At 40.2% G+C, this 25,966-nt stretch overlaps 3 protein-coding genes across 9 annotated transcripts in view; 2 read left to right on the forward strand and 1 right to left on the reverse strand.

Moving 5' to 3' along the window:
* The window catches only part of CCPG1 (cell cycle progression 1), a 23,318-nt gene extending 14,665 nt beyond the window's left edge, over positions 1-8,653 (forward strand). For 3 of the 4 annotated variants that reach the window (XM_072933916.1, XM_072933920.1, XM_072933917.1), the window contains 3 exons: positions 1,536-1,657; positions 2,678-4,089; positions 5,263-6,007. In XM_072933916.1, coding sequence (XP_072790017.1) covers positions 1,536-1,657; positions 2,678-4,089; positions 5,263-5,440 — 1,712 coding nt within the window. In that variant the 3' untranslated portion in view covers positions 5,441-6,007. Of the gene's footprint in view, positions 1-1,535; positions 1,658-2,677; positions 4,090-5,262; positions 6,008-6,603 lie in introns of those variants that run through there. The other variant, XM_072933918.1, reaches the window with a different exon arrangement.
* Positions 5,997-13,970, reverse strand: PIGB (phosphatidylinositol glycan anchor biosynthesis class B). Its single transcript, XM_030281133.3, has 12 exons — positions 13,655-13,970; positions 13,419-13,551; positions 13,060-13,177; positions 12,329-12,433; positions 12,054-12,184; positions 11,385-11,525; positions 10,936-10,987; positions 10,299-10,510; positions 9,042-9,106; positions 8,032-8,242; positions 7,083-7,263; positions 5,997-6,477 (listed from the first exon to the last, which is right to left on the reverse strand). The coding sequence occupies exons 1-12, from the start codon at positions 13,968-13,970 to the stop codon at positions 6,346-6,348; spliced, it is 1,797 nt and encodes a 598-aa protein (XP_030136993.3). The 3' UTR covers positions 5,997-6,345.
* Positions 13,729-25,966, forward strand: part of RAB27A (RAB27A, member RAS oncogene family) — a 31,588-nt gene continuing 19,350 nt past the window's right edge. Inside the window, exons 1-2 of one of the 4 annotated variants that reach the window (XM_032750243.3) lie at positions 13,730-13,867; positions 25,083-25,200. The gene's annotated coding sequence lies outside the window, so the exon portion shown is untranslated. Of the gene's footprint in view, positions 13,868-14,635; positions 16,081-25,082; positions 25,201-25,966 lie in introns of those variants that run through there. The other 3 variants (XM_012578487.5, XM_012578499.5, XM_004176892.5) reach the window with 3 other exon arrangements.

Below are 25,966 nucleotides of genomic sequence, written 5' to 3' on the forward strand. Positions count from 1 at the left end.
AAGGTCCTTGCCAGAAAAATGTCTCCTTATGGACATTCAGATATTTAACTTTTTTCTTTAACCAGAAACTGCAAGGGGGACTATAGCTATAATGCTAGGGATTTGGATTGGTTACTTAAAGAATCTGAAGAATACTGTGACTTAGAGTACCAGCTGGAAACACAAACCAATTACTGAGGAATGGCACCTCAATATGTTAATTTTCAGTGATGCTAAATGTTATTTTTGCTTACTGTACCTAAATTAGGATTTTTGATAAGGAGAGAAAAAGAGCTTTAAGTGTTTTTTTCTGTAATTATGTTAGGTAGAACATGAACCCCTTAATGCTAAATGATGATTTTTTCAGATGCAGGCTTTAAGATTGTTAGGATTGATGGACTTCCTCAAAAGTATCTATAAAAGATAAAAAAACCCAATTTACTGTCAGTATATGAAAGGATCAATGCTCTCAAGAAGTGTTTATCAGGATGCTGCAGACTTAAAATCCTTGCTGTAAAAATGTTGTCTTTGCATAGCTGAATTGGACTATTATGGTTCAACTTGGTTTAATATAACAGTCTTTTTTAAGGTCACACCTGACAATAGGTAAAAAGAGAGCACGAAACATTCATCAGTGTAAGTGTATTTACAATATTTCTTGTGTTTAACAATATATCTCTCTCTGCCTTAAATACAGAAATAGAGCTCTGAATAGAGTGCTACAGATACTATTTCCATTATGATAATTCTGCATTGGTTTTGAAAGAAACACCTAAAAACTTCTGTTGCCTTCTTCTCTAGAGTCAATTCAAGAGAATCTTAAAAGCAAATATATAAAAACTACATCAGTGTTAGGATTTAGAGAATGTGTATTAGGTGAGGAAGTACCAGTCAAGAAGCTGTTCTTGACAAAAAAATTTGGTGGCTAGTACAGCAAAGATACTTTTTCTGAAAACCAGGGTGTCTGAGTCCTTATCTGACAATTGAAAAATGGGACACTTACTTACTCTGCAGCCTTTGCTTATGGATAAGAAGGACACGACAGGGCCTGCAATACTTGCTGCTTTGTGAGCAGTGTGTAATAATTGTATTTCTGTATGAAAATTTAAACACTGTGCTAATCCCCTCTTATTCATGTAAATCAATTAATACTCAAGGTTGTAGTTCTGAAGTGGATAATGCATGGACCAATAGTCTCCATTTTATCCTGTTTTACTTGCCTGTTACTAAAAAACTTACAGAGAAGTCACAAATATTCTTTCCTGCATAACTTGTTGGTTTGGCTCTAACTTATTTCTATATAGTCTTCCAAAATTCCTTTATTTTTTATTAATGAAAAAACAATGTAGAAGGAAATTTTTGGGTCTGAGAAATGGTTTATCATTGAAAAAAACAATTTTGCTACAGCTAAACAGTTTCTGGTAAGGACAGGGCTGAAATGGCAAGTTAAGAATACTTTTGAGATTTCAAAGAGAATGAAGATGATGTTTAGGTTCCTCTGTTCCTCTGCTTACTCTAAGTCGGTCTATCAAAATAAACTTTTTTTATCTTTGTAGGTACAGTGCAAGTCCAGAAACGGCAGCAGCTGGTGACAAAGACACGTGAATTAAAAGATATGAAAGATGACCTTTACCAGTGCCAACAAGAGCAAGGAGATCAAATGCACCACAAAGTGGGGGTAGGTGTGGGCTTAGCTGGAAGTCATTGCATAATTCTGTCATTATGTGTGTATTTTGCACAAAGTGAAATGAATTTCTCACACAAATCCATTACATTTTTGTCTTTAGTAAGTTCTTTCAGAGAACTTTCCCCTGAATTCTTGACAAATGTTCATGTTGATTGAATTTGCTTCTGGAATGTGTTTAAACATACTGGGTTTTATGTCTGTAGTCCAGGAGTTATCTGGACACAGAGACTCTGTTTCCCTGTGATACAGTGCCAGGTTGTCGTTAATGAGGACAGCTGAAGTAGAAAATGCTTGTAAAAACATGTTGAACCTACAGGTTTTGTGAATTTGCTTTCTAAATTATCAATGGTTATTAACTTTTTAAATACTTAAGCCGTATTCCTGTTTTTTTACTGTTGCATCATCTAGAGAGAAGATTAGGGAGTATTTTTTTTTTAGGTTTTCTTTTATGTGTCTGTTAGCAGCATTTGTATATAATTCAGTATGTTCTAGAGCTTGTCAATGATCCCAACAGACCGGGGAGCTCCTTTTGTTTTAGTATATAGTTACACAAACAGGTACTTTCAGATTAAGTTCAAAATCACTTTGTGAGTTTCTGCCCCACTAAATGTCTTTGCTTCTGCTAATTTTTTTGGTAATCTGTAAATCCATCTTGCTGAACATAAATCAACAGCAATGATGCGCATTTTGATTTCCTTTTAAGATGTTAGACTTCATGTACCCAACTGACTATTCTTTAGCTAGTTAAACCAATACAAGTGAGGGGTGATGACCTCTGGCTGGCTGGGAGAGTTTCTCACATGGTCTTTGTTGCCAAGAAAGTGTGTGATAAACAAACCCAACTGAGATAAACAAAGTAGCTCTATTTTTGCATCTTGCTGTGCATGTTTCACTGCATCCAAAATGACAAGTAAGCTCTGTTTGGGCTGCCTTGGTTTTTCATCTTTCTAGCTAAAATTGTAACAATTCTCATTGTAGTATTTCTACTTGTTTTATTTTTGTTTCTTTTAGTCACTCAAGGGAGATCTTGCCACATGTTTGACCTTTACTGAGGTGGATAAGAAATCCTCTGATTCTCAAAAAAAAAGTCTTGCTGCAGAAAATCAGCACCTAAGAGAATCTCTAGAGAAAGAAGAAAAAGCTTTGGCCTCACTTCAGGAAGAATTAAGGAAGCTAAGACAACAAATTAGGAACTTAGAAGATAAAGGTAGTAGCACTGAATCTATTGTAATAGAAAATCAGAAACTAAGGGAGCATTTGGAAGAAGAAAAGCAAAGGAACAGCAATTTTCTCAGGCAAAAGGAAACACTCTTTGCAGAGGCACAGATGCTAAGGCGAGAACTGGACAAAGAACGCCATGTTACAGAAGCTCTGAAAAAAGAACTAGAACAGTTAAGTTCTCGTCAAACACCTGACAGCACTGATGATGATGATGATGAGACATTAAGAGAAAATCAAGAAATAGAAACTCTGCGAGGAAGACTGGCAGAACTAGAAAAAAAGCTAAACTTTGAGCAGCAACGCTCTGACTTATGGGAGAAGCTGTATGTTGAAGCAAAAGACCAATCTGAAAAACAAGAAATTAATGAAAATGGACAAAAGAAAGGTGCTAAAGGGCAAAGTAAGAGTAGAAAGAAATCAAAGGAGACATTTTTTGGTTCAGTTAAAGAAACTTTCGATGCTATGAAAAATTCCACAAAAGAGTTTGTAAGACACCACAAAGAAAAGATTAAGCAGGCTAAAGAAGCAGTGAAAGAAAACTTGAAAAAATTCTCTGATTCTGTAAAATCTACATTCAGGCACTTCAAAGATACCACAAAAAACATCTTCGATGAAAAAGAGAAGTCATCAAGCGATAAAAGATATGAGGCAAACAAGAAAGCTCGAACTTTTTACCGAGACCATAACTCTTACGAGAATCTGAAGCACATGCATTACAGGGGACCTCACATGCCAAAAGAATCCAGAAATGGAAGGAAACATCATTTTACAACATTTGAAAAAGATTCAGATTCCCAGAAATGTCTCAGTGATCATTTGTGTAATAGAAAACATCAGTTTGCCCTGAAGGGCTGCTCTGGGATTTTTGAATGTGCTCATCAGGAATTCATCAGTCTCTTCAACAGAGTTTCGGATCCCATCAGGGTGGATGAATTTAATCGGCTAATGAGAAAGTATTTGCAGCAAGTTGTTCATAACTTTCATCACTGGAGAGAACTAGAAAATTTCATCAATAAGTTTTTTCATAATGGATTGTTTATACACGACCAGATGCTGTTCACTGATTTTGTTAATGATGTCAAGGATTACCTGGAAGATATGAAGGAATACCAAAGTAATAATGAGAAGGTTTTTGAGGATTTGGACAAATACGTCTACAGATACTACTTCCACTACGATAATTCACCCCACTATGGACCCAGGTTTGTTTCCATGTTTCCTGAACTTGATAACACAAAGTGTTTTTTGTAAAGACAACCAATGTCCTTGTTGTGATGGATGGTCTTTGAGCAGGTATGTGTATGTATGTGTGTGTATACATATACACACACACATATGCTAGAAGACTTCCTGAAGAACTTAGTGGAAATATTAGATTATGTTATATAAAGTGGATCTATAGAACCTTTATATAAATTCTGTGTGTGTGCATAGCACAATCTGATGTTTCTGCTGGGTTCTTTAGAAAACTGTAACTGCCAGTAGGATTTCTTTAGACCAAACAGCTCTGATTGACCATCTGATCAAATGAGGAACTGTCTTGGAGCATTAACTGGGGCTTCCTTTTTGTCGTTTGCTGAATGAGGTTTTTGAGTATATTTGAGGTGTCTCCGAGTCCTGTTCTGGCAGATACATTTCACTACTCTCCTGTAGATGAGGTGACACTGGGTTAGTCTGTATGCCCAGAGCAGAGCTCATCACACAGCAGGCTTTAGTTAGATCCTGACCATGACTGAGTTTTGTTCAGACTTGCTCACGATGGTCCTTGGTGTTAATTGTTTCCTGCATTCCTTTCCTGGATATAAAGGTGTTCTCAGGGCTTTACAACTTTACACTTGTATTATTTATCATTTCATGTACTTTACTGCAGCTGCAAGTCTGAACAATTAACTGCTTTAGGGTTACTAAGTATTACGTGAAGTACCACTTTTTTCTATTGAAAGCTGAACCATAAAGGTGATTGTCTTATTATCAGCTACCCAGTTAATGTGGTTTTGGCAAACACATAAGGTTTATGATTTTATTTATAGTCCATCTTTCTAATTTATTATCAAATGAACTTTATTTTTAAATTAAATACCTAATTTGTGAGAATTTCAGTTTGCAGCAAAACAATTCCACATTCTTTTACTGATACTGTCATCCAGAAGCTTGTGATACCAGCTGCATTTTTATTTTCAGAAAGCATTTCTTTATATATACCATCTTATTCATGATTTAAACATATCCCTGTCCCATTTTTCTTACAAGCTAAAGGACTATTTACTACTAATTTTATTTCCAGTGAACTTCAGCATGTTAAAAGCTGTACTTGAAAATGTAATTGTGTTACAAAATGCTTTTAGTAGTAATAAGGTTTTGTTTACTCCTTGCAGTCGACCTAAAAGACCTTATACACAAACTGAAAATTCCAGACATGAAAAACAAGCTCAGAAGTACCAACACCGTAATAAAAGAGAAGGTAAATGGTATAAACATGGTCGCACTAATGGAAGACACATGGCAAATCTTGAAATAGAATTGGGGCAACTGCCCTTCGATCCAAAATACTGAGTAATTTATTGTAAAAATTAAGATTAAAATTCACATGCTCTCTGGAAACTAATTGTTTTTCAACAAAGCAGCAAAATGCAAGTGGTTTTTTTTTCTGAATAATTTGATTTTTACACATTTTTGTTAACAGGCAGAAGTCAGGCTTTCTGATTTGCATATTCTGTACCGTTGCTTTAACTGTTCTTTCGAAGTAAACATAGTTTGGGTGCCAGCAGTATTGTTGCAGAAACTAGGCATGCCATGACCTGTGTATGAAAATAAAGCTTAATTGCATTCCATTAGTGTAGTTAAAGCTTGAGCCATGCAAAATGTACCAACTACTAACTCCAATGTTTGATATACTAACTTCATCTCATCCTTCAAAAAATCGATCAACATTGTGGTAATGTATTTGTTAGTGTTTTGTAACCTTACATTTGCTTCCTGTCTTTGGGGGGGTTCAAGAGCCTGTTGAATTGTGAAGAATTTGCTGTGCTGCATTCTAATCAGCGTGCTGATTTAAACACTTGAAATGTCTTGCATATCTGCATATTGTAGAAGAAAAATAAAAGAGACATTGTGGGTAAACGTCTTTATTTATAAAAGAAATTCAGCATAGTTGTACAGTTCTATAGAAACAGTCCAGTTTTGTCTGTATTGTATTGCTTACGTATTCATATGGTAATTTTGGTCTTCCCAATGCTTTCTAGTGTTGTAAGGTAGGTCAGCAACCCCACCCTGCCCTACTGCTACTGAAGCTGCCTTCAGGAGGTTTTTGTGTTTGCAGGCAGCCATGGCTGCCTCATGGGACCTCCCATTGACTTCCCCAGTTTCAGGCTCCCTGCTTTCTCCTTTCTGCACCATGAGGTGTAAGCATAGCTACTGCTATGCAAAACTGATCTGGTCTGAGGTCTAGCCACTGATCTTCAGGGATAATTAATTTCAGTTTTTCTCCTGTAGATGGAGATGTGGCTTCCAACTCGTCCTTGAGGTACATGAGTATGAAATACAGTGGCTGTTTTCTCATAGTCCCATAAAGCTAGAAATGATGATATTTCCTGCAAATGAACATACATTAATTTCCACAGTAAGAAAACACAGCTGAGAGCATAAGAATAGTGTTCAAAAGTTTCTTGACAACCATCAGTTCAACTGTCCCTGGGAAGCTTTATCCTTTATTTTAGGAAAGTCTGCTAGAAAAAGAAGCACCTATCCTGCCTGATCCTGTCTGGAGCAGATATTCACCAGCCACCGTTCTTTGAGTGCATGGACTTCATAAAAGATTTGAGGGGTTAAAAGGTACTGTGACTAAAGGTGTTTTTAGTTTCATTGTTGCTTACTTAAAAGTGCAGTTTCTGGGAACAGATGGCACATTTGTTTTAGCATGGATTGAGAAGAATTCCATGAAGAATTCCATAAAGAATTCCATTACTTTGTGGCCTGTAGAATTTGCACAGAGGAGAGGGAATAGATGAACATTAAATATATAGCAGTGGAATGATATCAATAATCTTATTATGGGCTAGACGGGTCAATTTTAATATAAGCTATGTTTTAAAAAGTTGTGAATAACAATTTTCAAAAATTTTAACTATAACTCTTCCCTAATTTATTTTGTAACTTATCCTCCGAAGTAGTTTGTTTCATCTTGCTGTTACCATACCTTTTCTAGCACATTGAAGAGGATCAAGTGACTGGGTAATAATGTGTCATTGTAAAACTCCTTATTCAGCCAGCCAAGTGGGTTAGAGTAAAACACATCTGCTTCATCAATGTAGCTTGCATTGCCACTTAGGTCTGGGGGACACTGAAGGAATCTCATTTTTAGAGGACAGTGAACATGACTAGGGAGAAAAACAAAAACACATTTAATGATAAACTGACCAGAATCAGAGATTTGAAATGACTCATCACTTCAAAAGACACCTCAGTCAAAGCAAAAATCAATTATTTTTTTTTCCTCAGGGTAGTATTTTCTTCCCTTCAATACTTCATATGAAAGCAATGTAGAGCAAGCAAACTCATCTCCAAACTGCTGGGAGTGTTGTTAGCAGTTAACAGAAAATACATTTAACTTAATAAAAATACCATTTGCACAATACCTATTTCTTAAAAAGGTACTTTTCCATATCAGCTTCACTATTTATATCTGCATTAACATTGAGTGTTTATTTGCCAAGATCTACTGAAAACCTTTTGCAATGACCTAAGTCACTGTTGTAATGACGGTTCTTTACTGCCTAGTAAAATTTTACTTCTGCCTACTTTAGAAGTAAAATTAATACATTTTGATTATAACAATTAGTGTTTAATTTTGCTAAAAATGTTGCCATAATGAAGAAGTGTGACATACTTAGTGAAGTAATTAGACTTACTGCATATCCTCATACAAAGCTATTTCACAAAAATGAGTAAAGCTTAGATGCTGAATTTTATTCTGTGGTATAAGCATTTGGTTCAGGTCCCCTATTCACTCTGTATTAACTGTATGGAAAATCAAAACTCTTCCTGTATACATTTATATATCTCAATTAAGCCTTGGAAAAAAGAAATCTTGATTTCTGGTAAAGAGTTTGGATTTTAATGTAGTGCACTGTTAACACTTCTAATACCTGTAAAATGGAGTAGAGTGGCATGGCATCAGGATGAAGACAAAAGCTTGTGACTGCTGAGAGTGATTGCAGAGCTGCTGGATGTGACTCATAACATCCAGAGTGCCTCGCTGGTGAACCAAGCCTGTGTACAGAGCTGGGACTAAATTGGATAACAGTAGGAAACTTGCTGCAGTTTTCTTCCATGCTTTCAGGTATTTCAAAGAATATCCTATAGAAACATTTGAGTAAGTTTGGGAGATAAGCAATTCACACATTTTTGAAAGTACCTTAATAGAGTGGCAAACCATTACTCAGTCAATAACAATACTTTGCTTTGAGATACTTTACTACACTGTTCTTTGAGTCTTTACCCCTTGAATGGAAATTCAAATGCTTTGAATTTCAAACACTTTGCACTTTTAATTTTTGGATTTAACAGAGTAAATCTTAAGCCCACACCTGTCTCCTGAAATACAGAAACACAATTTCAAAACCAGTGCTTTGTCTCTTTAAATATAATTTATTGTAGTGAAAAACAGTCCGTTCAATGGTTTGGGTGAATGATATATGGCAACTTACTGATGTGTTCTGATTCATGCAAGTCCATGTAGAGCCAGAATAAATGGTAACTACATGTGCATGGCTGTGGTATTCTTTTTCTCCAAAATGCTGAAAACTACAGCATTCCTTTATTGTTATTAAATTTTGGCCTTCTGGCCTTGGAAAAGCATATGCCTTCATTTTTTTTCCCATCTTCAATCACTGTCCCTTTTCCCCACTTTGCTTGAAGGAGCTAATAACTGGAAAAGGCACACAACTGTCGTCTTTTTGCAGGAATAGTTTTAGCCATCCTAAGGATTCTTTATCTGTGCTACAGTCACTTGCTCTCACTCATCTTTTTTCTTTCTCTTTTTAACTAGCTGTAAGAAAGGGCTAGGTTAATTCTAAGACTTCTTGATCAAATAAGGTGAAAATGGATAAAAATTATATCCAGGTAAGGTTGCAAGACATTTGAAACCAATGCTTACCACAAAATATCATGCAGAATGGCAGTACTGGATAGATGAACCTGAATTCCTTATGGCTCAGTGTGCTGTAATAAAACATCCAGTAGTACAACAAGAAAGTTAAATGCTTCAGTTCTGTTGACAAAATGGTTTAGAGCACAGAGGATTGGAAGAGCCCGTGCATGTATTAAGAAGCTTTTGGTATTGAAGCACTTAAGAGTAAAAATCCAAATTGTCACTTCTAAAGAATATAATTAAATTCAAATGTACTTATTATTTGGTTGGTTTAAACCAAGCACTGGTAAAAATTCCTACACTTAAGTGGTCTGATTCTTTGACAACTAGATGTAATTTAGTACTTCACCAATCTGTTTTCTGTAATAAGACACAATAAATAGTGTGGATGAAAAGCTAAGATTCAAGTACCCATGTGTATCTAGCAAATTAACAGTCACCCCTGCTAATACAAAAATACACAATTTCCCATGCTAACTTTTTGGGCTTTTTTGGGGATTACTGTAATACTCATGTCTTGGGACTCAAAGGGGTTCTTAAAAAACTAAAGGAGGTAAAAAAAGTCCTAAAGCCAAGAGCTATTTCCAGTTTTGAGTTGGAAAGAAATTGCATTTCTGGTCTTGGTACTGTTTTGCTGTAGTCTATTACTATGATAGTATTTATTGCTTAGTATTTATTTACTTGTTGTATTTTTTTCTTGTCTGAAAGTGTCTCTCTTGTTTAATCTACAGTTAATTCTGATGCTTTAGAAGAATCTTACCTTTTCTTATACTTCTGAGCTTACAGTGAGGAATACAGCCTTATGATAGCTAAGAGCTGTATATAAACTTGTGAATGGAGTACATTTTAGAAGTCTAAGAATCTCTCATCTTACTGGAGATGTATTAAAGAACCAAATGAAATGATGTTTTCATTAACAGGCATCTAGTGTACTCAGTTTTCTAACTAGTTCTATTTTTGTCTAAACACCTGCTGGGTGATTGTTGGATTTGGGATGTTTAAAATTTAATTTCATTATGAATTATTTCATTCTTTAAAGGTGTAATCAATTTTAAAGATTAATGTTGGTGGCAACACAAGAAGTAGTTTTTACACAAAATTCTAGAACCAGCTTTATAACTGATTGCATTTCTTGGAGTTTTGAACAGTTTCAAGTTTTCTATCCCTTAACCCGAATACTACACTGCTTTGTTCTGGAGAGGACAGGAGCTTTGCAAAGAACACAACCAGTGAGAGGCAGCAGTTCCACCCAAGAGAGATTACCTGTACACCAGCACTGTCCAGATCACTGCCAGCAGAAGGACATGGAACCTCCTTGGTGCCAGTGCACAGCCGTGAATAAAGAATGGCAGATGGGGACCCAAGACAACTGGGAGTCCCTGAGTGAAGTACCAGTGCCAAGGGTGAGAGCCATAAAATGTTCCCAAATTCTGCAGCACGTTGAATTTCAAGAAGTTCAGCTGAACCAGTACCCACTGGGAGACAGAGGGGGTTAAACAGAAATCCAAAGTCAAACCCAACAGCTACATTGAATTACACAATCATGCTCTATATATTACATTTTAACTCCTATTTCAGGTTTTTTTTTTGTTTTTTTTTTTTTTTTTTTTTGTAACTAAGACTCAGCACGGACTTCTTATATTTAGCAATTATCACGGAAGTGTGTAAGTTTGTAGTTTGTTGATAACTATTGAGGACTGAGCATACTGATTTTACATAGTATCATTTGAAGTACCTGAGAAATCAGTGTTCAAGGGTTTGTGGCTTAGGATATATTTAGAGATCATAGGCCAGACACTGTCACAGAAGCAAGAGAAGCCAGAGAAATCTGAAATATCCATCAATGCTAAAATACTAAACCCCAACCTTCTTCTTATAAGTCAAGTTTAAAACAGCTTACCTCACCAAAAAACACACGGTCAATTATTAAAGAGGTTCCTACTGTGACCAATCTGCAAAAATGGAAAGTTTGTTGCACTGATATTGCCTGAATTGCTTTTGTATCTTCTCCAGCTGTCAAAACTCTGGTTCCTAGTATCTTTGAGATTATCCATACTCATGGCCATTTTACAGTGGCCACTTGACATCACCTGGTATCCTTGGCACAATCACAAATTAAGCTGGAATGCTGCTCATGTCTCACCATCATGAAATCTTGCCTGGTGCTTTTCTGCAGCATATACAACAGTTTAAAGGAAATATGCCCCATCCTTAAACTTTTGCAAAAGGACTCTATTTGTTCTCTTTTATATTTACATGATATCAGGTTTTTTGGCTTATCTGCCTTTGCAGTGGCAAAACCAATCTTAAGATGTAGCTATGCACCGTTTAAATTGAGAAAGAACTTACCCAACTGGAATGCAGTTGTATAGGATAAGATCTGTTTTTCTCTGTTCTTGCAAAAAATGGCTGAAGACCAAAGGAATCCACAGGATAACAGCAGTGGGACGAATAACAATTGCAAGTGCAACCAAAGCTAAATACTTACAGCTAAAAAGAAGAAATATAAAAAACCCAACAGCTTATCAAAAGGTCTGGTCAATTATTTTGCAGTCAGTGACATTTCAACAACTCTCATGTCTCTGACCAAGTTTTTCATACTGCAGGTAACTTCAACTCTCTGAGTACAGATACTATCTCTTGCTTAGAAAGCTGCAACTCCAGAATTGTTTTGTAACAATGGAGTTACTAAGTAGAGGTACCGACTTTAAAATAGCAAGTGGTAAAGAAAATTGTGACCACAAATTCACCTGCATCTCACCCCCAAAAGCTTTTGTTATCTTTTCCCAAGTTACTATATATTCCAGTGTTTTAAAGTTTAAAATCACTTTGCAAAAGGAAAGAGGGGAATAGCTAATTTTACATACCAGCTATAACATAATCTTAAAAAATATTTAGAAGAAATACTAGAGTACTACTTCCATGAGACATACTGCATGAATGAGGGGGCTTTGGTTGCCTTAGATGTTGTCATCCCAAACAAAAAATTATCAGTACTGTTAGGAGAAAGTTTCTCACCTGTTCCCCATCTTGGAGCCTTTTATTGGATAGTAGGAAAGAGCAAAAATGCTAAGAATAGTCTCCATGGTGTTTGTTAGAGTTCTGGTACAGGAATACCATGTAAACCAGGAACAGAGTTGGCAGAAGAACTGAAAATAATTATGAACACATTAAAAGAAGTTCCCCTAAATGAAGGTGGTAATTCTTCAAGGTGTGACAAATAATTTTGCTCTTATTTACAATGCAAAACCAGTGTTTATTAACATGCATAATTTTTAAAGGCTGTGACTCACCACGAACTTTGCTGTTTCTGAATTTTCAAGGTGTTGCACTAATGAGTAAAGCTTCACATCAGCAAAAGCAGCCAGCACTGCCTGTGCAAGCCTAGGGACCCAGATCTGTGTAAGCAGAGAGAAAACTGTACTTGCAACAAAACAAGGTAAATTCCAAATTTTAAGAGAGGACTGAATTAGTGAATGACTGTTCAAGTATGAAAATAGTGAATTGGTGAATATTCTCTATAACTTATGATTTAAAAAATGAAGTAGTAAGGGCCTTGGGTAAGGATAGTATTTCTGCCAAAACAGAGAATGTCTGAACTTCATTGAAAGTGTTCAGAGATGGAAAGTAAAATTATCTGCTTTACATCTCAGATAGAAATCAAAAGGGGCTGTTGTTAGTTCTTGTGGGTGGAGTGCAAATATACATTGCTAAACACTTTGGAAAACTGAACTACCATGCAATTATGATGTAGTGGCAAACACAATCAGTATGAAAATTCAAGAGATTGATGGAGACCAAGAATAATCCTCTGCACTTACAGGCGTCACTGTTGTGACTGGAGATCTATGAATGAGTTCTGCCCCCGTGAGAAGTCAGTGGGGTGTCTGTGCTCACACATCTCTAATTGCCAGACTCAAGGCTTTGCATTTTATTTGGACAATGATAAAAAAACCACTGTGTTTAAATACAATGTTTTAGAATTGAATTTTAGTAGCAGATGCACATTTTTTATTATACTCACCAGCAGCTGGACATTATCCTTAGCCAGCAGCTGTAATGCTTTGTACATGCTTGCAAAGATCAGTGGGTACGAGTAGCCCCTTAAGCTACTTGTCCATTCCCAAGTCAGGTAACCATAATTATAAATATTAAGGACAGACCATGACCAACTGCAAGGAAGAGTTTCACCCGAGCCATCCGGGTGGAGACCTTCTGTCCCCTTGGGCCAGAGCAGAGGGTGTTTGTTGCTGCCAAGCCAACTCCTTACTGCCGGGGAAAGCCGTGTCCGAGCGGGCAGAGCCGTCCCCGAGCACCCCGCCCACGGCACCGCGGGGTGGGGAGCGAGGAGAGGGCGCGGGGGCCGCGGCAGGCGAAGGATATTTGAAGACCATGCGATGAGCCACCTCCAGCGACTGCCAGTACTCGTCCGGCACGAAGCTGGTCTGGACGAGGAAGCAATTGAGCGTCCGCAGCGCCAGGGCGAGCGCCAGCAGCGACGCGGGCGCGGCTGCACCTGCGGGGGCGAGGCTGGTCCATCACGGGCCCCTCGGGGACCGCCCCCTTCCCGCCCTACCCTTCCCGCCCTACCCTTCCCGGCCCGGCCCGGCCCCGCTTACCGGCGCCTCGCTGCGCGGCGGCCCCGCCGGCCGAGCTGTACAGCACCGACCGCCGCTTGCGGAGCCGCACCGCCTCCGGCATCCGCGCCCGCAGCTCCCCGGCCGCCTCCGCCGCCGGGGCATGCGCGGCCGCGGGAGGCGGGACAGCGCCGGTACTTCCGTCCGGTGCCTGCAGCCAGGGGAAGCCGGGGCTGTGCCGCGTCCCGCGTTCAGGTGAGGGCGCCGGGGCCGCGGGCCGAAGCCGAGCCGGGGCCGCGCCGCAGTGCGCGCCCGCCCCACGCGTGTCCGTGAGCGTGGCAGCGCCGCCTGCCGGCATGCGGGGCCGGCTGCCGCTGCAGCACGTGGCCGTGGCCGTGGCGCTCGGCGTGGCCAGCGGGCTCTACATCTACGGGCCGCTCTTCCAGCCGCCCGCCGCCCCTCACGGCCCCGCCGCGCCGCCGCCGGACGCCGCGCCCGAGAAGAGGCCCTGAGGGCGGCGTGCGGCGCCGTTCCCGGGCACCGCCTCGCAGCCGGCCCTCGCACGCCCCGACCGTCGGGGCAATGGAGCCGCTCGGAGCCGGCGCCACCGTCACCTGCCGGGGCCGTCCCACCCAGCCCGGCCCCGCGCTGGAGCCGCCCGCCTGCTGCAGCTGCGTGTTTGGAACCAGGCTTCGGGACGTGAATGTTGAATCATGGATGATATTCTGACTGTCTGAAGGGCTGTTTCACCTCTGAATTTAATTAACATCAGGAAAATCGAAAAAGAAAGCTGCTGCTGTGTAGTTACGCTTCATGGGTTTTGTTGGATTGCCTCTGATTTGATCCTCCAAGTGATAAATACCATTTGTCTCTGTTTCTCATGATGTCAGTTCTTCATACGGCAGCTCAGTTGGGAAGGCAGTTGTGCAAATGGCTGAGAAGGGAACTGCACCCAACTTCAGTATCGTTAGTTTATAATCAGACCTGGCCATATGTACATAAACACACGTACCACATGTGCTTATACACAGATTTCATTCCTGACAGAGTGAGGCTACAGTAGATACTGAATACATACATCTGCCTGGAAAATGGGTTGTCCTTGAGAAGAGCCTCAGTGTGTAGCTCAGGAAGGAAGCATGGCTCTTGGAGTAGGTGTGGATTAGTCTGACAGTACAGAATCTGAGACTTGAGGAAACTAAATCAGTAGATATGTCACGATACATCTAAAAAGAAACCAAACCCAGGAGATCTTGGGACAAATTTAAGACAGGTTTTAGTTTTAACACAGAATCTTGTTTGGACGGAATGGGGGAAGAAACCAGTTATCTGTGTGTCTTTATATTTTAAGCTAGGAACAATGTTGTATCTGGAGGCAGAGGTATAGAAGCTGAGATGGGAGGATAGCAGTAGAAGGTGGACTGGGAGGTGCAGCTGAGCGCGGTAAATGCAGTTTGGACATGACATTACATGGGCAGTGGCTTTAAACTGAAAGAGGGCAGGATTAGATTAGATTAGATATTGGGAAGAATTTTTTTACAGTGAGAGGTTGCCCAGAGAAGCTGTGGCTGCCCCATCCCTGGAAGTCTCCAAGGCCAGGCTGGACAGGGCTTTGAGCAGCCTGGTCTAGTGGAAGGTGTCCCTGGCCATGGCAGGGGGTTGGAACTACATGGTCTTTAAGGCCCCTTCCCACCCAAACCATTTCCTGATTCTATGAAGAAATGCTACTAATTACCACTAATTTCTGCATTACTGCAGTGACACCAGCAGCTTCCTTTACAGTACCACTAAATATTTTAAAGGTTATTTTGAAAAGGTGTAGGTCAGGTCTAGAAGGCACTTCCTTTGTAAATATAATGACTGGAATTGTCCATAAAGATGGCAGTTGAATTTGAAAAGAGGGCCTCAAGAAAGAGGATGTCTGAACTGATGCAGGTGGAAAGGGTTATTGATGCAACTGAGCTTAAGACTCTGCTTGCTGAATTCTTGAGGCTGCTGGATTTAAAGCGTTTACTGGGAAGCTGCTGAGAGTGCGGAGCACGCTTCCCTTGCGGGGATAGGCAGGCAGCCAGCAGGCGGCAGGAAGAGCTCATTAAACCCACAGTGCTGTGCATTAACCAGGCACCGCGGATTTTCGCTGCAAAGCCTGTTTTGCCTCTCACGAATTCTTACTAAACGGCGCGGATCGTTCGGAGAGGTGAGGAGGGAAGGGCTGAAGCGCCAGCCCGGCCGATGCCGCGGAGCGCCGCGCGGTGCTGCCCTCGGGCCGCGCTCAGCCCGCCCAGGTGGCCGCGGCGGGGCCGGGACAAGCCGGGGCGGTGCCGCCCGGCCCGCCCCCACCTCGGGCTGTACGGGAAGTGATGTTGCCTTGACGGAAAAGACACGGTCGGAGCCCCCAAAAAAAAAATAAAAAAGGCAGGTGCGGCGTGACGCGGCTGCGGGAGCTCCGGCGGCCGGGAGGCGAGCAGGTAGGCTGGCAGGGAGGCGAGCAGGGCAGTGAGCACAGGTGGCTGGGCTGGCAGAGGGCTTGGTCAGAGCCCCGGGACGGTGTTTCGGGCGGGGAACTCAGGGTGCCGGCGCCCCGCGGCTCCGGAGCAGCGAGCCGGGCGTTGACAAAGGGGTCTCGCTCGGGAGATCGGTGTGAGACGCCCGCAGCTCGGCCTTTGAGCCGCCCCTCAGGTGCTTCCCCTCACGGCGGCTGCGGAGCGCCGGCAACAGCCCCGCTCGGGCCTTCCCGCGCTGCTGCTGCTGCGGCTGCGGGCTCCCACCGCCTCGGACCCGCGCTTCTTCTGCCGAGGAGAAGGGATTGCATGCCTGCTTTACATTTTTAAAAGGTTTTTAAAATGGTCAGCCGTTATGAAAGAACTATAATAATGTTACATCTGCCTAGCCAGGACTCAAATCTTGTATGTGACTATCAACAGACCTGTTGCTCCTTTCTGAACGTTGCATGTTTGTCTGAGGGAAGGCCCTTCACCTGATTTGTAATGCTTGGGCTGAACTTACACTTTGATGATCTTGGATCTAAAGAATACTAAGTCCATTAGAAACACCTATTGATTTTCCTAACTCTGTAAGTAACTGGAGTATGTTAATATATAAGTGGTATTTTTGATGGTGCTAGGAAAGTATAAGGGACATGCTTAGAACTGTTGAAACCACTCAATTTTTATGTCTTAGACGTGTATCGGGAATATTTTGAGCTTTCTGACTGTATGATTCTCCTAATGCTTCCCTCATAGATGGTGCTTAGGAGGTTTTCATCAGGATAGCACACACATGTTTGGAGTTAGTTCTGCAAGGTGATGTGTTGCTGCACTTACAGGTTTTTCTTTGAAACTCTACGAAATCTATTCTGCCCTTTCTTGGAAACTTAATCTGACATAGACATCTTCTCTCAGCCCTTCTTTCTTGTCACAGACTTTTACTAATTTTGCGAGTGTTCCAAGTATTTTCCAGCCAGGGAAAAGCATATACTGCAATATGCATTTCAAATGTTGATAGGTAAATGTAGGAATGGTATTTGTAATGCTAAATAAGTGTCTCAAAAGCATGATTAAAAAGAATGGAAAAAAGAACAGCATGTTCCTGTGTTTCTCGTTCAGGGTTCTGATTTTACATCTACTTAATCTCTTGCACAAAGGAGTTTGGGAAAGAGGGTGTGCTACAACTTACACTGGTTTATTTTCACATTTAACAAAATTTCTTATGAGCAACCAGATGTCTAAAACCAGACTGTACGTTTGTTTTATCACTATCGTTAAACATGGGAACACATTATTTTATCACTTGATTACACATTTCCTTTTCTTTTAAAGAGAAGATAAGGTGAGATAAAAGAATTCTTAAGTAGGGTTTGACATTTACAGAAACAACTATTATGTGCAGTAACCCCTGTGTGCCTCTGAATTCTTGGTTGTGCTGCTCCTGCCAGGTATCTGCCGTGCTAGTAAATGGCCAGTGATAGGTCTGTCACTTTCCAGCGTAACCCTGGATTTGCAGATCAACACCTTTATTAAGATCAGTCTGTCACAGTCAACAGAGATGGTTAGAATTTAATTTAATCTGAAGAAACAGGCAAAATTTGCACTAGAGGTGGAATATAAATAATGAGAACTCCTTCTCCCTGTTGATGTCTCAGCAAATAATTAATTCACATTTATAAATAATTAATAATCAAATATTCCTGTCTGTATTAAAGCTGTATTACTGTACTCTGCACATGTGGTTGGTCCTGCAGAGGGTTACTTAGATACTTATAGGTGAACTTTTCCTGGGCTGGGCATACACAGTGCTCTGGAACTTTCTTTTGCTCCCGTTGTCTTGTAGATATCACTCAGTGCTGCAGATAAAATCTTTGAGTTTACAGCACTGGCTTTGAACATGCCTGAAAAAGTTGTTTAAGTACAGTATGGTTCAATAAATTCTAACCTAAAAGGTGGCTTTTTTAGCAGAAACACTTCTTTTTTTCTATTTATACAAATATATTCCCAATCAGTCTTTCTCTGGATATAGCATCTGGTTATGGGGCTTTTCCTAATTTCTTTTTTTCCTCTTCTTAGTCAGAACTGCATCCCTGTCAGGAGGCAGGCCTAACTTGAACCATGTTAAATCAGCTGAGATCACTTAATGATTTAATGATCCTTTTATCTCCAGTGGAGCTTTGTGAATAAGTCCTAGCCCTGACTTTCTTTTCTGGAACACCCTTACATTGTTGTATTATCATACAAAGAACAGCAGAATTTACTTTTGATTTAGAGTAATAAGTAGTCTCAGTGCCTGTGATTTATTTTCCAATCTAATATGCCTTATGGCATGTAGATTAAAATATGACACATTGCCAGCATACTTTATTCCTGTGGTGTTGGTGTGGCTTCAAAGGATGCTTTTGGGGGTGTGTGACAGTTTTGCATATCCTGGGTAGTGGAATTATTTTCACATACTGGCACATTTCAGCACTCTGGAGCTGACCTAACAAGTTTTTCAGTATTTTAGACTACAGGAGGAAAAAAAACCCAGGCAAATGTCCTTGCTTCTATGGTTCTGAGGATAACATCAAAGTGTAAACCAGTGCAGTGATATTTTCCTATTTCCCATGGCTGTTTTCTTTCTCTATATGTCTGATACTTTTACTGATGAGAAATGTGTAAGAATCAAGTGAGTCAGAAAAAGGCACTTCTGGAAGACAATGTGAAGGAAGTAAGGTACCAAAGGGGCAGGAAGCAGCAGTGACGATACAAATTTAGCAGGAATACAACTTTCCTAGAAATCTGTCATTTGCAACAGACAAAAAAAGTTGGTTAATAGATAATCAGTATTTTTAAATTAAAAGTCCAATCTGTGGGCACTTGCAAAAAGTATTTTGAAAATAACTGTACACTTCTGCAGTAATTCTTTGTGTAAATGTGATATGTGAATGAAAGGACTGTAAGGAGTACACCTTGCTGAAATATTTTATGTGCAAATGCAACACTGGATAGGCTTAATAACACTGCTACACAAATCAAGTAGCTGAGTCCAAATTAATTTTGGAGTTTGTGACTGCAGTTTTGCAGCTGTGTACTGCTATTGGTTTAGAATGTGATAACAGGACAAAGGAATAAATAGCAAAGTAGATAAAAACTGACTCTTCAGTGATACTTTCAAGTAAGGAGAGCTCCATGGGTAGAAGCAATGCCTTTTATTAGAGCTGTTTATTTAGCTGGAAAGGATAGGCTTTCAGGTATGTAAACCCCTTCAAGGTTTGAGTTAGAAACAGCAGAATGTAAAGCAAAATTGAAAACAATTTTTATAGTACTTTTATAAGGTTTATGTTATTAGAAGGTGATGAAGGTTCTCTGGAGAAGTGCTGTTGTCCAGAGTCAGCCCAGTCTCACTCTTAAGGCCTGGCTCATTATTTTCATAACTGTGGGATATTTTATTTGGTTCCCTTATCACTCAAAGACTGTAAGGAAAATGGCTGCTCTATGAGCTGAAAGGAAGAAAACAATTCATTCCAGTAACATCTTTGGGGAAAGGGAATATTTGAACTAGACTGAAGGCTGCTAGTGGTGATAAGGACTAATAAAGCATGTATAGTGGGGGGGGGGGAAAGAAAACTTCATTCACTTTTTTGAATAAAAATGCAAGTCTTCTGTTTTTCTCCTGTGTCTCCACCAGTCTTGCTAGTATAGTATTTTATATTGGTAGTTACTGAGGGAAATTACCTTACTCCTGGAGGTCTCTGCTGATAATTGTGTGACTGTCATGGAGTGTGGTGCATTTTGAGAATTTCAGGGTATCACTCAAGGCTCACAGTTGTGGGACTGCTTGTGCTGTGAAATGGTTTTATGCAAGGTTTGCATGAGATGATTTGCTGCTACAGTTCTTGCCAGTGGCTGGTGCTTTCCACACCTGCTTGGAAACCTAGATAACATTCAGAATGCAGATTATAGCAAAAAAATGGATAATTGGGGTCTTTTTATGGTGGCTTGGTTTTTATTTTTTTTCAATTGCAAATTCTAATCATAATTCCTCCTCCCCCACCCCCACTTGTTTTGTTCTAAACCAAACTTTAGGTGTGACTGAATGTGACCCAAAATGCAGGTATCAGGGTAGTTCTAGCCCTGCTGGTATTATCGATTTCCAACAGATTTTTCTCATGCAGCACTTTCAGATCCTGTGCACGTAACTGCACATGCTCCACTGACTTTCTCCTCTAACACTGATTCAGCTTGACAAGTCTTTTCTGTCAGGGCATGAACTGTCTGACTAATACCTAATTTTTCCATATTTTTGCTTGGAATGGTGTCAGGATAGACATCTCTGAACAGAGAGGGTGTTAATCAAGTTTGAAGATAGTACTGCCTGATTTGATTGTATTTCTTCTGAATTTTGTAGCAAAATTTTCATAATTTTAGATTGGATAAATATAGGCTCAAGTTGGAGCTCTTAAAGTAGTAGCTTTTAAAATGTTCAGTATCTGTGAAATGGAAGAGGTGAATATAAATCTTTATCTGATAGTTTTCTAGAATTGTCAGTTTGATTATAGTCCACAGGGCTTGAGATCCTGCTGTGTGTCAGGAGGAGCTGCAGAGCAGGCTTTGGAAGGCCTGTGAAAAGAGCATGCTGCAAAAGTGGAATCATGCTTTTTAGTAGGTTTTGAAACAGAAGACAACTCCTCCCCCACATCTGAACAGCTGATATGGTGAAACTCCACTGGTTTTATTCCATTCACTTTTTAATAATAGATGCACTTAAATTTAATTTGCTTTTAAAATAGATAGTGTATTTTAAATCCAGCTTGAAAGTAAATGTAAAATTGAATGACTGTCACAGTATGTGCTGCAGCAGGTACAACCTGGGCAGCTGGTGGGTTTCCCTTGCAGAACTGGAAACTCTTAACTGCCAGCTTTCAGGGGAGGCACACGTCCCACTCTCCTCTTTATCCAGTCTGCCATTTTTTTGCCATTTTTTCACAAAGTGTTCAGGAAGTTCAGATCTCCTCTGTAAAGGAGTGCTCAGGCTGATCAGCAAATTCAAATACTGGGGGGAACGGTAAAAATCATAGAAATTCAATGTCTCTGCCCCTCTCTAATGAGCTTTGTTTCCTTAGGAAACCAGGCTAAGAGGCATGTCCTCATTTCAGCTTTGTTTTTTGCATTGCAAATTTGGAGCTTTGTTCCAAGAAGTTGTTACTGCATTCATAATCTGAAGTGTGGTGTATTGAGCCTCAGGGAATTTTTCTTCAGCCTAGCATCCTGTGGGAGCATGAAGAATGGGAGCAGTAACGTTTTTAGTAATTGGGAGTCACACAGGGAGTGGAATGGGGCCAATGGAACTGAAAGACCTACTTTGGTAATGTACTGCAGAATCACCACCTTTCCAAGCCCACCCATTCCTCCTGCACACCCTGAAGGAAGGCAGATCAACCAGTCAGGTTAGTTAAACTGGGGAGTCGCTCAGTAAGTGGGAATAGTAAGGAGCTCTCATGTTAATGGTGTTCATGCTTTAAGAAATGATAGAAAAAAAATAGGCATCACAGGTGTTTAATTTGGTTTCATGTGCTTTATTGCATGGAAGATCAAACAATACACTGCAGAAGCAATACTTTGCTGTAGCTCAGAAGCAGCAGACTTCTCTGTCTGTCACATAGTTCACATAATTAACCTTTCCATTTTTCCTCCTGAGAGCAGAGTTAAAGTGCAAAAGGCACTGTTGACAGCTTGCAAGGAGAATGATGAACCACTTGCCCTATTAAGTAGATTGAGAAAAGATGTGAACAGGGTCTTCTTCTGCTGGAAAGAAAACCCAGCTCTGCTGAGACTGGCTTTCAAATAGCATGTTGAATCAGGTACTGCCAAAAATAAACACATATCAATTAAGCTGAAGTGTGGATAGAAATATGACAGCAACTTTCAAAGCTGTATTCATATAAGATTGTAAAACATTGAAAATCCTTTCTTAGGTAGGTGTAGTGCACATGTTCCTTTAAATGGGTACAGCAGCTTCCTGTAAAGATACTATGTTTTTTAATTAAAAAAGTTCACTTAGTCATCAACCCTTTAAAGAAGATAAAGATCATTGATCTAAAATGAGATTTGTAGCTCTTCAGGCTGAAGATAGAGAAAAAAATCCTTTATATGGAATTTATCTCCTCCTTTCAGGTCCTTTTAGTTCTGTCCTGAAGTACTGGCATGTTACTGCAGAGCAGGGGCAGATGCACTGATGTTAGGCACAGCTCTTGGCTTTGGAAATGTGTTCTGTAGCACTAGCTGAAATGGGCTGTTGCTAGAACCAATTCTTCTCCTATTCCTCTCTCCAGGGGCAGATGTCTTTATTTCTGCAGGCAGGTAAAAATCCAGCATTTTTCTTACAGAAGAAACATCTGCTACAGGACAATTTGACACCTGCACCTTATCTCAAAGGTGTGGAGTGTGTGAAGACAAATATTCAGATGCTTGTATTGAAGAATGCTCCACACTGTTCACTGTGTTTAACTCCTCAGATTTTCTTCTAAATTCCTAGGCCTGTAAATCATAGAAAAGTTTTCCAAATAAACCATAAATTCCATGTATTCAGATCATCTTGTTCATGAAACTTGTAAAAACATTTGGAATATTGAATAACTGAGCAGATGGGTATTCCTTTGTAGAGCTGGAGCTTCAAAACTGCATTTCACAGATTCAGTAATTTTGATCCCCTACATAAACTAAGAAATTGTCCAAGCTCTTAGAACCCCTAGGACTGTGGTAGCAGTGGGAGGAAGGCTCACCTTGGGCTGCCTGCAGTGGTTCCTGTTCCAGCTGTTGCTGCTTGGTTTGTGTTTGCTTCCTGCCAACACAGCAGGGCTGCCTCAGCTGCCTCTGCAGCATTTGCTGAGAGGCTGCAAACATGTTTGTTTAAAAACAGAGACTATAAATAACCAAACACTGATGTCCTCCCAGTTTATAACTCTCCAGTTTGAAATCAACATAACTTCACCCTCAAAAAGAAAGCTTTATTTCAGCTGTACCTTTCTGGCTAATTCTTACTGTTTCAGATAAAAGCCTTGCCTGGTAGGGAGGAAGGAAGGATTAGCTGGTGTTCCTCACACCAAGTTGGTGAGAGACAAGCTGAGCAGCCTCATTTCATCCTGAAATAAAACACTGAAGTCTGGGGATTATTTATTAATTGTTTTCCTATTAAAGATGGCAAACATCTGACTGTATGGAAGAGTTTGAACTCCATTTACATTGAGAGAGATGAGGTTGACACTTCCAGACATTTTGTGCATAGTGTGTGTAGTCACCTCCCAGGGCTGTTTGCAACATGGCAGAAGAATTGCTACTTTGTCTGTCAACACTTCTTATCCTGTTCCTCCTTCTGCACTCTGGAGCAGTTACCAGACATACTAGTGTGCTTGTGGTCTGAATATTTCTTCACAGTTAAGCAAATGTGCTGGAATTGATCAGGGAAGCAAGCAGTTAAAAGATTAAAAATTTGCATGTTGCTGAAAATTCAACACAATTCTGTTTTTTAATTGCATATGGGAGCAAAAAAGGGTCTTTTATATTCCTCTAAAACTGGTGAAATTTTCAGAAGATTGGATTGAGCCAAGAATGGGTAGAGTTTTAAAAATTAAAACCTGTAACTAAATGTGAAAGAAATGGATTTTAGTTAATGCTGGAAAAATGCTAAGGCAGGGCGTGAAAAAGTGTTCCAGCTCTGTGTAACAGAACTTAGATGTTCACCAGGGCAATGAAAATAAAAATGGCCTTGATTCACATGAAAAGAGGCAAGATAGTTGAGCACTGAAACAAGTGAGAGTTAAGAAGCTTGTGGTGTTTTTGTTACCAGTAGATGAATCCATATGTTAAATATTTGTAGCAGCCTGTCTGCAGCACTTTTTAAATTATAAGATTGGAGACTAGCCTGAGACACCACCTTAATTTCCTTTCTTTGCTGCTCTTGAAGCAGCCTGAGGAAAGAAACTGAGACAAGAAAGGATTGTGCAAGGACATTTGTCTGCAAAAGCTCACATCAGCTAAATCTTACTCAGTGAGTGCAAAACTTGCTTTGTCCACAGCTTTCAGTGCTCTCCTGTGACATGTGTAATGTTGGGGTGTCTGAGAGGGGACGAGGCCTCGTGGGGTGCAGGGGGCTGTGAAGGTCCTGTCTCATCCCTGGGGCCCAGGGCAGGGCCCTCCATGCAGTCAGTGCCTCTGGTGCTGCTACTGGGGCAGACCTGTGAATGCTGACTCTTGGGGGCCTGTGTTAACAGGCCCTTGTGAACTGCCTCATTGAAGAGTTGGTTTACATGTTAAATCAGTAGCTTTATTTCCTTGAAGTTATTTAAATGTTTAAAATGTCCTCATGTGTCTCTTAGGACTGAGCAGGGACAGGAACTTGTAGGTTTAGCATCTGTGTTTCAGAAAGTTTCTGGCAACATCCTCACTCTGATCTGTTCCTGGAGCTTGTTGCCATCAGAAGTGGTTCAGCAGAAAGGACTGGACACAGATGCCTACAAAAGCTCCTGCTCACATGGTCTCTCTCTGGTGCCTTTACCAGTTTTGTAATCAGTAACTTTTTCTGCTGTCTGAAAAGGTGGGAAATAAAACCAGTCTGGGCAACTTTGGTGCTTGCTGTATTTCAATATAGTAGACTACTGTGTTTGCTGTATTCTATTTTTTTCATATACTTAGAAAAAGTTGTGCTCACGCATTGCAACTTCCTCTCCCTAAGACAAGGAGGAGGGTCAGTAGTTAATGCAAAGGCTGGAGGTGTATTACCTGGTTTAGGGAGATCTAGTTAGCTAGTTTGCTTACTTTTAAAGGGGGGAAAAGAGATCACTTGATCGGTCAGCAAGACCGCATGACAAGCAGCTGAATGTAATTAGGTGGGGAGGGTGGTTGTGTGGGGCTGGCAGCTTCCCATGCCCTGTGAATGTTGGAGCTATTAGTCTGAACTACTCTCTTTTGGTTTTATTTCTCTCTGCTGATGCTTCCTGTAGATGAGAAATGGCTCTTTTTGCATGACTATGGTATTCAAGAGATCTGACCTGTGTCAGGAAACTTGTCACTGAAGCACATTTGGAAAACTACAGATCCATTCACAGCTGTTAAACATAGGTATGTAAACACTTTCTCTTTTCTGTTTATTTTCAGAAGATTTATTACATTGTTTTCCTTGATCTGACTGTGCCAGCTGCTCAGAGTTTTGAAACACTGTTGCTGCCTGGAATAGTCTGATATTGAGAGTTCAGCCTTGCTGCATCCTCCTGTTCTAGAGGAAAAGTAAAGTTGGGGAAAACACTTGGTATATGTAATGCAGGCTTTGGCGTTAAATTACAAAACTACAGCTCTTTTGGTATGTATTTAGTAATTGCTTTTCCTAAATAAATCAGTCAGACTTAAATACAAACCAGGGTAAATTTATTAACAAAATAAATAAAATGACTGCAGTGAGCAATGTCTGAAACCATAAGATGCCTGTTCTGGTCCCAAGTCATCAGCCTACATTGTCTTCTGTGGCAAACTTGTCAAAACTTGTTCTGCAGTTGGAAGGTACAATTATACCCCCGATAATAAGTGTGCTGTGCAAATAACATTTAAAACACTGAACAAAGTAAATCAGTATTTTTAAATGTTGAACTTTTTTCCCCTCTGCTTTTTCCTGTGTTCCTATTAGCATTTAAAGATAAATTATACTGAATAAAACAGTCCTTTAGAATGGCAGGGTTTTTAACTGCGTTGTGCACCAACATGTTTGTTATCATGTTTGCTAAAGAGATGATAAAAGGCATGAACATGGTGTTCAACATGGTGCAACATGTGTTGCATAGGCTGCTCTTTTTAATTACAAAAAAAAAAAAAAAATGAATAGCAAGGAGCCATG

This window comes from Taeniopygia guttata, chromosome 10, assembly GCF_048771995.1.
Source record: "Taeniopygia guttata chromosome 10, bTaeGut7.mat, whole genome shotgun sequence".
Lineage (NCBI taxonomy): Eukaryota > Metazoa > Chordata > Aves > Passeriformes > Estrildidae > Taeniopygia > Taeniopygia guttata.